This window comes from Leucopleurus acutus, assembly GCF_964270905.1.
Source record: "Leucopleurus acutus genome assembly, chromosome: 10".
NCBI lineage: Eukaryota > Metazoa > Chordata > Mammalia > Artiodactyla > Delphinidae > Leucopleurus > Leucopleurus acutus.
The window spans coordinates 85,589,233-85,602,136 of record NC_139153.1 but is presented as its reverse complement, the minus strand read 5'-3'; the positions used below and the strand labels follow the sequence as shown (position 1 = coordinate 85,602,136).

At 41.1% G+C, this 12,904-nt stretch overlaps 1 protein-coding gene across 4 annotated transcripts in view; it reads right to left on the bottom strand.

Moving 5' to 3' along the window:
• RIPOR2 (RHO family interacting cell polarization regulator 2) overlaps positions 1–12,904 on the bottom strand; it is a 211,242-nt gene that overhangs the window by 55,326 nt on the left and 143,012 nt on the right. For all 4 annotated transcript variants that reach the window (XM_082848028.1, XM_082848030.1, XM_082848031.1 and 1 more), the window contains exon 2: positions 1,473–1,608. In XM_082848028.1, the coding sequence (XP_082704154.1) occupies positions 1,473–1,608 (136 nt within the window). The remainder of the gene's footprint in view (positions 1–1,472; positions 1,609–12,904) is intronic.

Sequence of the window (12,904 nt, the reverse complement as noted above, 5' to 3'; positions counted from 1 at the left end):
AGTGCAAATCAAAACCACAATGGGATAGCACCTCACCCCTGTTAGAATGGCTATCATCAAAAAGACAAGAAATAACATGTGTTGGCAGGTACGTGGAGAAAAGGCAACCTTTGTGCACTGTTGCTTGGAATGTAAATTGGTGCAGCCCCTATGGAAGACAGTATAGAAGTTCTTCAAAAAATTAAAAATAGAACTACCATATGAGCTGGCAATTCCACTTCTGAGTATTTAACCAAAGACAATGAAAACATGAACTCAAAAAGATTTCTGCACCCCCATGTTCATTGTAGCACTATTTACCAAGGCCAAGATTTATGGAAACAAGCTAATGTCCAATGAATGGATGAATGCATAAAGAAATTGTGATACATATATATATGGCTGAATAATATTCATTATATATATATAGGAATATTACTCAGCCATAAAAAAGAATGAAATCTTGCCATTTGTGACAACATGGAAAGACCTTGAGGGCATCACACTTAAGTGAAGTAAGTCAGACAAAGACAAATACTGTACAATCTCTCATACATGGAATCTAAAAGAAAAACAACAAAAAACCAAACTCATAGATATTGGTGACTGTCAGAGGTAGGGAGTGTGGGCAGGATAGAAGAAATGGGTGAAGGAGGTCAAAAGGTAAAAAAAAAAAAGGTAGCAATTCAAATTAGGGGGAAAGGGCTTCCGTGGTGGCGCAGTGGTTGAGAGTCCGCCTGCCGATGCGGGGGACACGGGTTCGTGCCCCGGTCCGGGAAGATCCCACATGCCGCGGAGCAGCTGGGCCCGTGAGCCATGGCCACTGAGCCTGCGCGTCCGGAGCCTGTGCTCCACAATGGGAGAGGCCACAACGGTGAGAGGCCCGCGTACCACAAAAACAAACAAACAAACAAACAACAAAAAAAAAATTAGGGGGAAAAAGACTACAATATATGGTGTTACAATGGATATATATAAAAAGCCTTTATTGTTCTGTAAGAAAATATGTAAATATCCACCCCCAAAATAGGCAATGGATGTGAATGCACTGGTTATTCCCAAAATAAATACAGAAGACAAGTAAACTTATGAAAGCACATTTAACCTCGTTAGGGATGAGGTAAAAGACTGGAAAAGATTTTTAGAAAATGCTCAGTATCAACAGATGTGTGGATAAAGGTAAATCTGCTGTTACTGGTTAGAGGATAAATGGGTTCACACATCTGGAGGCACTCTGGCAACAGGCATCAACAGAGCTGAAAGAAATGGGGTGGGGGTGGGGAGAGCTATACATATGTATTGCTAGCTTGTTCTAAATCTTCTTTGAAGGAGGAATTCTAAATGATAGAAATTTGGGGAACATTACATCTTTTTCATGAAAGAGATGAAAATAACACAGGTGTGTGTTGTGACAAGGCCACATGCACACGGACCCTCTTCAGAGCACCAAGGCTCACATCCCTCGCAAGCTGCGTCCCAGCAGAGAAGCACACACAACTTGCCTGGATCGCCTCTCCTGAAGGCCACTGAACCCCGCAAAGGACTGGCTCCTGATAATCCCATTAGGCCCTCCAGGCGAGAAGGACTGGGATCCTACCAACATGATTTCTGGGAGTCTGGCTGGCAGTCCTATAAGACAACAGAAAGATTAAGGCAAATTACAGGCAGGTTCAAACAGAAGACACGCGAAGCTTGTCAACGGTAATAGGAGGTGACATGAGGAAAGGTGAGTCATGAGGCCATTAGATGCTTGTAAGACTTCTTGCCTCCGACATGTTCTTTTTAAGCCAAAGGGTTCAGCTCTCAGGTGGACCTGAAGAAACACATGAAGATGTAAATAAATGTAAATTACACACCATTATCAGTTCCTTCAGGGATTATTTTTTTTAAACAAGGTTCAACCATACCCTCAAAATACGCAAAAACTTTGGAATGTTTCCCTCCATTTAGGACAACAATAGCAACAGCAAAAGGAAACAAATAGGCCAAGTCAAGTTTCAGATAGGTTCTGCGTGACATTCAAAACACAGTCCAGTCTTAGGGTGGAATTCTACACTTAGAAGTCACAAGGCTAAAAACACTAGGTTTCTTGAGAGATGAACTTACTTAAACTTGTTCTCCCTTTTTCTACCCTTAAGTATATTTTGAAAGATAAGATCGTGCCGCTCTTGTGGCAGTGATAAAAAAGAAGAGCACAGAGAACGCTCACAGAAGTAGTGATAATCTAGGTTATGATAAGAACACAAGAGAAGAGGCAAGAAAGGTAAAGGGGAAAATACAGCAGAAGGCACACACCCTATTTCAGTCGCTAGTTCACCTTTTATAAAGACTCATCACCACTGACCAAGACACGTTGTCAAAATACAACTTCAGCTGGACAGAAGCCCAAGGTTAGTTCCCCCAAAGGACTGCCCTAGAACAGTTAGGTAATTCTATTCCCTTTAGATCAGGAAGAGTCAAAGCACATACCATTGTCTTAGCAGGTAACCTCAGTCCAGAGAGGGGGACGGGCTAGCAGGAGAAAGGGGACACAGCCGCGGTCCAGACTAAAGACTTCCAAAGTGGGCAGCCACTAATAGCATCAATAGTTGCCCTTTAAAAACCCAGCAAACAGGGCTTCCCTGGTGGCGCAGTGGTTGAGAGTCCGCCTGCCGATGCAGGGGACACGGGTTCGTGCCCCGGTCCGGGAAGATCCCACATGCCGCGGAGTGGCTGGGCGCGTGAGCCATGGCCGTTGAGCTTGCGCGTCCGGAGCCTGTGCTCCGCAGCGGGAGAGGCCACAACAGTGAGAGGCCCGCATACCGCAAACAAACAAACAAACAAAAAAACCCCAGCAAACAAGCAAGCAAGCAAAGCTAAAAAACAGCAGCAAAACACTCTTGCGTCCATCTAGATGTAATGGAAAAGCCAACTTCACTGGGCCCTACTCAAAGCTATTTGAAGCAACTCAGCCAAGGGAGGGGGTTTGAGTGAGTTACTTCCCCAGAGAGAGAAAAAACAGCCCCCTTCCCCATGAGGCTGCAGGTTGCTAAATCCCCTCCTCCCCACCCACCCCAGGAGAAAGCAGCTCTGAGGAAGCACGCGTGCATTCTTGCTGACTCACTTGGCAAGAGGCTTTGCAATGAGCAACAGGTTGCTCTTTGATCTGGGTAGGACAGGCATCCCACCCAGTCCAGCTGGGGATGGAGACAGGGAGGCTTAAGTTTTGGAACATTCTCTAGAATTTTAAAAGTGATGACGTAGAAGTATGCATGTGCAATAAAATTAATATCTAGTGCACGAATGGCAGGACACAATGTGGTGCAAATAAGACTCTTTCTGGTTACTTCCCCCCACCCCCAAGTTTCAAAAATAACCATGATTCACATAAATCCTTAATGAGGTTCTCTTAAGTGTTCTTTGCTGCTTACTAAGCAGTCTGTCTCGTTCTCGTTAAAAACAACTTCTTAGGTTCATAAAGCACGCCTGTGCTATCTTTGTGTCACATGCAAACGTAGTAAATATCAAGAAAACGTAATAAATATCAAGAAAAAGATCCAGAAAATTTAATCAATATCAGGAAAACATGTTCTTTCTGTGCCCAATAATTTTATAACCAAAAACCCACCTCAAAGTCTCCATTTGGCAAATTTAATTAGTATTGTATCTCATTTTGTAAATTATTGTTCAACAGGTCTGTTGCATCATGGCGTTCTTTGGTCACAGGGAAAAGACTTAAAGTATTTGAACTATTTTAACTGCGCTATTGTCTTGTACTTCCTAGAGATTATGCTTTTAAACCAAAAAGATTTGTTTCTCTTATCCACTGGATCAGTAGTTTCACATACTCCCAGGCATTCTGACTTAACTAGTATGGACCTGTGTATTGGGATTTTGAAAAGGACCCCAGATGGTTCTGATGCTCAGCCTACAAAAGAAAAAAAGGATGATGCTGAACTGGTTGAAAATGTTCAAACTTCAGTTACAATCATCTGCTACAATTTCTCAAATGTCCAACTTTTAAAAAGTCTTAAATAAGCCTCTCTTTACAAAGTTTAAATGTTAAATGAATTAAACATTGGAACTGGATAGTGAAATAATTTTCCTTCTTCCCCTTTTTCAGTAATAGGTAAGAAAGCTTCTTGAGAACAAAACAAATGTTTGCCCTGGATTCTGAGTTTGTAAATTGCTTCGGGATGGATAAAATCCTCAGACGCTTTTCATTACATTTACGTGTTGAATGGATGCCGCTGGGAACAGGAAGGGAGGTAAGTGGTTTTGCCTGTCTGGTCTTAGAAATGGTCATTATCTATCGGAAAAGAATTCGACTGATAGCTGGCTTAGGCTGAGATCTCTATCTATCCTGCCATCAATTCCCCTAGAGGCTGGCTCACTGCCTAAGGAGAGTCATAAAATAAGTTTGAGGGCCTCTGCACAAGGTCAGGCTCTTGGAGAAAAGGAGTAGGTTGGGAGAGGGGAGAGCAGGTGGGTTGAAGGATAAGAGTATGCAAAGCACCTCCCCGCCCACACCCCTAACTCTGAAGTAGGGGTGACAGTTCTTTTTTCTTTTTCTTTTTTTTTTTTTTTTGCGGTACGCGGGCCTCTCACTCTTGTGGCCTCTCCCGTTGCAGAGCACAGGCTCCGCACACGCAGGCTCAGCGGCCATGGCTCACGGGCCCAGCCACTTCGCGGCATGTGGGATCTTCCCGGACCGGGGCACGAACCCATGTCCCCTGCATCGGCAGGCGGACTCTCAACCACTGTGCCACGAGGGAAGCCCAGGGGTGACAGTTCTTTGCTACTACTCTTCCAATGGCCTCAGCCATTCCCCAGTGGCTAGTTATCCTGCAACTCTGTTATCATCTTCTTGACAACACCACTCCCACCTCTTGGAGCCCTAAGTCTTCAAGCTGCTCCCTGGCTTCCTAGAATCTCACAGACCTGCTTTCTTCCAGCAAAACTACCCTTAAAGCTACATTACTCATTTTCAGGCTTTAAGGACTTCAAACTGGTTCCTTGTCATTTGCATTTTAGTAGCAGATGCTTCTTTGAACCTTTACCTAAAGAAAGGACTGAAGTAGAACCGCAGTATCACTGCTGGTAGGGGTATAAAGTGGTACCGAAAGTTTGGAAGACAACTAGGTAGTATCTATTATTTAAAATGTAAAACATACTTATCCTTTAATATGTCACATCTACTCTTTGCTATCTCCTGTGGAGAAATACTCAAGTTCACAAAAAGTTATATACAGGGATGTTCACGACAGTTAATGTAATAGCGGAAAAATGGAAATGATGTAAATGTTAATCATTACAGGAATGGTTAATACACTACGGCATAACCATAGCAGTTAAAAACAATATGCCCACATAGAAAGATCCACCCCCCCCCCCCGACCCGCCCGGCCGAGGACAAATTGCAGAACAAAACAGAGTATGATACCAGGAATGTTGAGAACAAAATATAAAATTATGTACATGAATAGAAAAGTTCTGAAAGTATACACAGTCTATGAAGAGGTGGGATTGAGTAGTAGTCAGAAACATTTTAATTTTTTCTATATTGTTTGAGTTTTTATAAAGGAAATGGATTTATGTATGATTGATATGATGCAAAATTCTCTTTTGAAACTGCAGACATTTGGAGTTGTCTAGAGTTGGGACTGGAGAGGAGAGAAAGCTCAGATACAAGAACATATAAGATAGCTTTAATGGGTAACGGCTATATTTATATAGTTTATATTTGTAAGTCCTGAAGAGGAGAAATATAATTTCTGAGAAATAATGTATTAGGTTTCATAAATTCTGATTACAGTAGAATAATTCAGATTCCCCAGTGAAGTTCCCATTATGAGCTCTGAGCTATGTACCAACTTCTTTATTTTGATCTGAAGGATTTTTAGAGATGGTACTGTACTCCTGGTAGGATGCACTATACCCAATACGTATTGTCAAGGTTCACCAAATACCATATCTAATAAGCACGAAATTCCACATAAAAAACCACAAGTCCTTCTTTGGCTGCTGCTACTTGAAACTCCTGGCGCTTTGAAAAATGTTTCCAGTCCCTAAGTTACTGACTTCTCACCTGGTCTTTCCGAAAACGCCAGCAGAACTAACATTCATTTTTGCGCATTAAATCCCAGAAAGGTCTCAAATCTTAGGCAAACGATAAAGCTGCTGTGCTTTGCCCCTTACTTTGTTTTGTCCCAGGAGGCCCAGGCTGTTACACCGGGTGGCCACCCATGCCCTGCCATTCCCACAATCCCTGGGAAGAACGGAATCTTTCTGGAAAGAATCCCCAGCACCTTGACTAAGAGTTGAACAAACCCTACCATTCTGAGCCGAGTCTCTTAGCACAGAAGCCAGAAAGTCACAGTTGTTTCTCTTCTCGACTCTTCATACAGTGAAAACCGCTGCCTTCTCCCTGGCTATGCAGTGCTAAGATCCACCTGAACACATACCGGAGTCTTTTGAAATTATAATGAGTATAGGATTTCATGTGTTCTGATATGACACGGTGATACAAGTACACCGGGCCTTGGTGGGTACCACGAGCCACCAGCCGACCGGAAGTTCCTAGTTTGTTTGAATTAGAAAGTAGCTTATCAGATCAGCAGGCAGTTTGGTAACAGCACTGAGCGTGGCTGGAGATGGCAGGGTCTGGGGAGGGGGCTGAGGCAGATGAAGAAACATCAAGGGTCAAGAGGTCCCCCTTCATCCCACCAGGTCTCATGCTTGTTTAGATCAGAAATAAAAGGGACAATATGAGTGCAGTTCAGAGCGGGGAAATAGCCAGTGACCTGGAGAACACAGAGATAACCTGATTCTTAGGAATAAACGAATGAATGATAGAAGTCAACCTTGGAGGGTTGCTTGGAAGACAGGCAATGAAGGGCATTCGTCACACAGCAGGGCTACGCACCAGACCCTAAAATGCAGCTCCTGATGGTGCTACCAGTAGAAGTAGTAAAAATGGAAGAAAAATGCTTTGAAAGTTCAGTCTAGGTGACAGTACCATTTCCCATTACATTTTTATTAACTGGTATTCTGACTTAAACTTTCTTGTAAATTTGATTAGCCTGAGTTAGCAAGCTTCTCTACCCAAATGTGAACAATTCCTCTCGGGGAACCCCAAGGTTAGGTAAGACAGGCCAACCTCTTTTCATCACTTCTTGGGCATGAATCTCCAAACTGACGAGTTCACAGTAGAAGTGTTAGAGGCATTGATTAACTGATATGGTAACTGGACAAAGCAACCGGTCAGCTAGAAGGAATGTTAATATTGATCGTTAGAGTTAAATATACTAAGACTCATGAAAGCAAATAGGAATCATTAGGTTATTTTTAGTTTTTCCAAGCATAAAAGCACTCTGCTGTATTAGGAAAATACAGAGAAGTAGAAAGAAGTCAGGGCAGGGAGGGGGAGGGAAGAACCATATTGTTTTCTAGCACCCATCGATAACCACCAGCAGAATTTTGGTGCATGTAATTTTCTTCAACTCTTCCCTTTCCGCATAAAACATAAGAATTTTGAGCACAATGCATGTTAAATTTTGTATCCTGCTTTTTCTATCATATTCTTTTTCTAAAAAATTAATTAATTAATTAATTATGTTTTGGCTGCGTTGGGTCTTTGTTGCTGTGCGTGGGCTTTCTCTACCTGTCGAGAGCAGGGGCTACTCTTCGCTGCGGTGCATGGGCTTCTCACTGCAGTGGCTTCCCTTGTTGCAGAGCACGGGCTCTAGGCGTGTGTGCTTCAGTAGTTGCGGCACACAGGCTCAGTAGTTGTGGCACATGGGCTTAGTTGCTCCGTGGCATGTGGGATCTTTCCGGACCAGGGATTGAACCCATGTCCCCTGCATTGGCAGGCAGATTCTTAACCATTGCGCCACCAGGGAAGTCCCTATCATATTCTTTTTTTAGAGGTACGTCGAGGGGTTTATAAATTAACTTTTTTCTTCAACCACCTTTAAGGGTGTACTTAGGTCTACCCCACATTCCATGTGCTACCTTGGATAATAAAAGGGAACCCATACAGTCTATATTATATATGCCTTTTATTTCTGATTTTAAGATATGGTCAAAAGCAAAGTGGACCTTGCCAGGATGACACTCGGGCCTCTCTATGGGAGACGGGGGAGCAGATTAGCATTTGTACATGCTGGAGTTGCAGGACATCAAACATTATGAAATTTAAAAAACAACAACACAACAGCTGACATCACTGTCTTAATCCTGGAAGAGCAAGGTTTTTATGGTGTTTTCCTTTTTTTCATTTAACCAAATTCTCTAATATAGAACACAAACAGGTAATTCTGGAAGACCCCCACTATGGACAGAAAATATAACAGACATCTGTGATTTCTGAATGAAGTGAGTAAGGACATCTCAGTTCTCACCAAAGCATTTGTCGTGGAGTGGAAATGTTGACTTAGAAATCAACAGTTGCATAGCTACAAAGCTACGCCATCTCCACGTTAGACTGAGACCAACCCTCTGAGATAAGTCAATGGTCAGTTGGCAGGTTGCTGGAGTGACAATGCTGGCAAAAGTAGACAATTCTACAGTCAACCCAAGTGTTGGCCTGGTGCCAGGGATGGGAGCGGGCAAAGGACCATGAGAGAACTTTTGGGGGTGGGGCTGGAAGTGTTCTAAAACTGTGTTGTGGTGACTGTCGCACAACTGTATACATTTACTAAAACTCAAACTGTACACGTAAGATGAATTAATTTTATGTGATATATGAGTTTTACATCAATAGAGCTGTCGGAAAATCACTATCAATTTCCAGAAAATGTCATCATTCCTTCTGCAAGACGAAGTGCCAAGGAATCGGGACCTGAAAAGGAAAAGCTCGATCAACAAGCCGCCACCTGAGAGTTGAATATTTTCGTGATTTGATCCTTTTCCCCATCAGCACCACATAAGATGCAGCACACTGGCCCCACTGCACTTTCTGAGTCATTTCTTCCTGCCTGCTTTGTGTGCCTCCGCTCTCCTCTCCTAACAGTGCTGTCCTGTTTATGCACCTCCACATCTTGGTCAAGGGCAGAAGTATAATTCAGTTGTCTGAAAGAGGCATGTGGGGCAGATGTAGATAGCCTGCTATGCTAAATGATTATTTAAGATGAACCCTAAAAATAGGTGTCTGCTTATTATATGGATGCAAGGTACCTATTACAGAACAGTTGACTAATCTTAAAAAAAGTGGATATATTTAAGTCACGGGCTTTTTTTTTTTTTGGAGTGTACTGCCTTAAAATAAATCAAGGCAAGGCTAATATTTGCCTCTCAGTTGTCAGCTTTGTTTGCTAACCAAACAATAAATACATGCATGAGATATTACATTGATTGACTGAGACAAGTGATGTGAATGCATGAAAAAACTTACAGAGCAACATAGACTCACTCCTCAGTGAGAGATGGAAGAACCAAGCTCAGGTGTTCTTACCGGCCTCTTGGGCACATACTAAACTTGCTGAAGCTCAAATTTGGTATCTAGAGAATGAGAGTAGTAATTCCTCCCCATTTTAATAGACAAGCATTGTAAGGTTCAACTGAGATCAAAGCATCATTCGATCTTACAATCGTGAGGTTACTTGGACATCTTCTAACCTGATTTCTCACCAGCCCTATAGACGGTAAGACTTCTGCTTAAAAACATACAGAAAATGAGGAAGTGCTTTATAAAAAGTAAGGTGCTTGAGAAATACAAAGATTGCGATAACGAAGACTGAGGTTCAACTAACGTGGAAGAAAAGGAACGCATTTTCAGAATCTCTGGAAACTGATATCAATGGTTTTCTTTCCATATTTTCTAAGACACCTCAATCAACACAATTATTAAGTACATATTATCGGCTCATCACTGGCAGGATGCTATATGTTGCCTAAGATCTAAAAAGAACCAAAGACTGATCTCTGCTATAAACAGTTTTAATAATTTAATGGGAGAAGAAAATGACTGTACATAAAGTTGGGAGATCATGTCTGATGTAAGAAATATGTAGGAAATAACACACAGTGAAATTTTAAGTGATGTCTATTTCTCAGTGCTCCAAGGAAAGCAGTAGAGCTGAGATGATTAGAATGTGGACTCCCAAGTCAGACAAATCTGGGCTCCATTTGGGGGCTACAGTTTACAGCTGTTTGAACTTATGCAGGTTACTTAACCTCTCTGAATCCCAGTTTCCTCATTTGTATAAAAGGACTAACATTTCAGAGGATTTTTGAGGTGCAAATGGGTTAGTATACTCAATAGCTGGTGTGTGGTAAGTGCTTAATAAAATTTAAAATAATAGAGTTCTCTCAATGGAGAGGGAGATAAATGAGACAGGTACAGCCAGGAAGTTTCATAGAGAAGATAAAACGCTGGCTACATCCGGAAGAATGGATGTGATCTGAACAGGTGAAATCAAGGGAAGCCGGAAACTAGCATCTTTGTGAACATAGCAATTTTTAGATAATTAAAAAGCAGAACTACTTTAAATACTGACCGATAAAAACTAAAACCATGGGTACTTTGGAAGCCCAGTTCAAAAACCAATTACGGTTTTGTTTTTGTTTTTTTGAAATAATTGGAAGCTTACAGAAAAGTTACAAGAAAAGAACAAAAAGCTCTCATACATCTTTCATCCAGATTCACCATTTGCTGAAATCTGTCACGTTTTACTCTGTCGTCTCCCCCCATACACACATACCCATTACTACTTCCTGAATCATTTGAGAGCAACTTGCATATACATATTCATATATACATTTGCTCCTCCCCGTTGAGCAATCTGCAGATACGATGCGTCCATGTGTATATCCTAAAGACGTGGTCGTCACTTACATAATTGCAGTACAATTATCAACATCAGGAAATTTAACATCAATATGATACTATAATCTAATGTACAGACATTATTCAAATTTTACAAATGGTCCCAATGATGTTTGGTATACTGTCCCTCCACCCCCACCCCCATGCTAGGAGCCAATCCAGGATCATGCGCTGCCTGTCTTGAAATGTGCCTTTAGTCTCCTTTAATCTGTGATGGTTCCTTGTCCTTTCTTTGTCTTTTGTGACTTGGACATTTTCACAGAGTACAGACCAGGTGTTCTATAGAACGTTCCTCAGTTTGGGTCTGTCTGATGTTGTCTCATAATTAGGCTTAGGCTATGTAACTTTGGGAGTGACATCACATAAGTGATATTGCCGTCCTTCTGAAGGTACTGCATTCGAAGGCACGAGGAATCACTTGGTCCTATTACTAGTGATGTTAACTTTGATTACTCGGTTCAGGTGTTGCTGGACAGTTTCTCTCCTGGAAAGTTTCTATTTTTGCCTTTGCAACTGGTAAGTGGTTAGTAAGGAGGTACTTTGGGGCTATGCAAATATCTTGTTTCTTTAACCCAGAAGTTTTAACATCCGTTGATAATTTTTGCCCAAATCAATTATTACGATGATGGTGGCAAAATGGTACTCTTTGAACTCAATCATTGTTTTCTACTGTAAGAGATTTCTTGAATCCTTTTATTTGTTTTTATTTATTTTCAGGACTGTCAGCATGGATTCATGGATCCTTATTTTATTCAATGGGTTTGATCCATGACTATCATTTGATGCAAAAGCCAACTGTTTCTTGAAGCATTTTCTGAGCATATCAACCAGCACAACCAGAGGGATCTTGCCTTGTGAACCACAAAACATCCAACTATTTTTTGTTGTTGCACTTCTATTTTATCTATTTTTTGTTTTCAAAGCTTGGTTTTTATTTTATTTTATTTTTTGATCTTTTAAAATAAATTTTTATTGTAGTATAGTTGATTTACAATGCTGTGTTAGTTTCTGCTATACGACAAAGTCAATCAGTTATACATATACATATATCCACTCTTTTTTAGATTCTTTTCCCATACAGGTCATTACAGAGTATTGAATAGAGTTCCCTGCGCTATACAGTAGGCTCTTATTAGTTATCTATTTTATATATAGTAGTGTTTACATGTCAATCCCAATCTCCCAATTCATCCCTCCCCCCTTTCCCTCTTGGTAACTATAAGTCTGTTTTCTACATCTGTAACTCTATTTCTGACAAAACTTCCAATTATTAATGGGAATTAACATACTCAGGGGCTCAGTGTATTATAATTATCTCCCTGAATGTTTCGTCTCTTTAATAAGCTACAAACTTCTTGAGTGTAGGTACCACCTGTCTGTACCAACTTCTTTCATGCTCAGTACAGGGTAGAATAGAAAAGCATTGTCTCTGGAGCCAGGCTAACCCCAGGGTTCACCCAAGTTCTCTCTGAGCTCCAATTTTTCTTGTCAATAAAGTGAGTACAATAAGACCTAAATCACCAATGTTATTGCAAGGAGAAAATGAGAAAACATATGTAAAAATCTTAGTGTGGAGTAATGGTCTTTTCTACTAACTAGAATGTGCCCTTTGAAGCTATATCTGGCTTTTATCCATCAAATAGAATGCACTAATTATAAAAGCATACATACTTTACAGGTGAAGAGATATACAGAAATAAAGTAATTTGACATTACTGCTCTCCTCTTTCTTCCTCTTTTATTCCCCCTCTAAGCAATGACAGCAGAGAACTGTGAAGCTATTTTAAGGGTCTGGCTGAACCATTTGAAGAGTAAAGAAGAAACGTTAATTGCACATCTACTCACTGGGACAGTCAGTTGTAGGAACTTCTCGATAACTGACACCATTTCAGCCTGAGGAAAATGAAAACTCTATTTCTTCTTCCATTCTGGTGGATCAAATAAATGCAGGGGGAAGCAGCTGGCCTCACGATAATTAGAAGAGAAATGACTCAGGACATAAAACTCGCTTAAATGTCAAGAGGGGTTAAATGGATTTTGACTAATGTTATAACTCATTTTAAAATGCAAAGTCTAGAACACTCGGAGACCCTCATTTGGTGCAAACTAGACATCAAA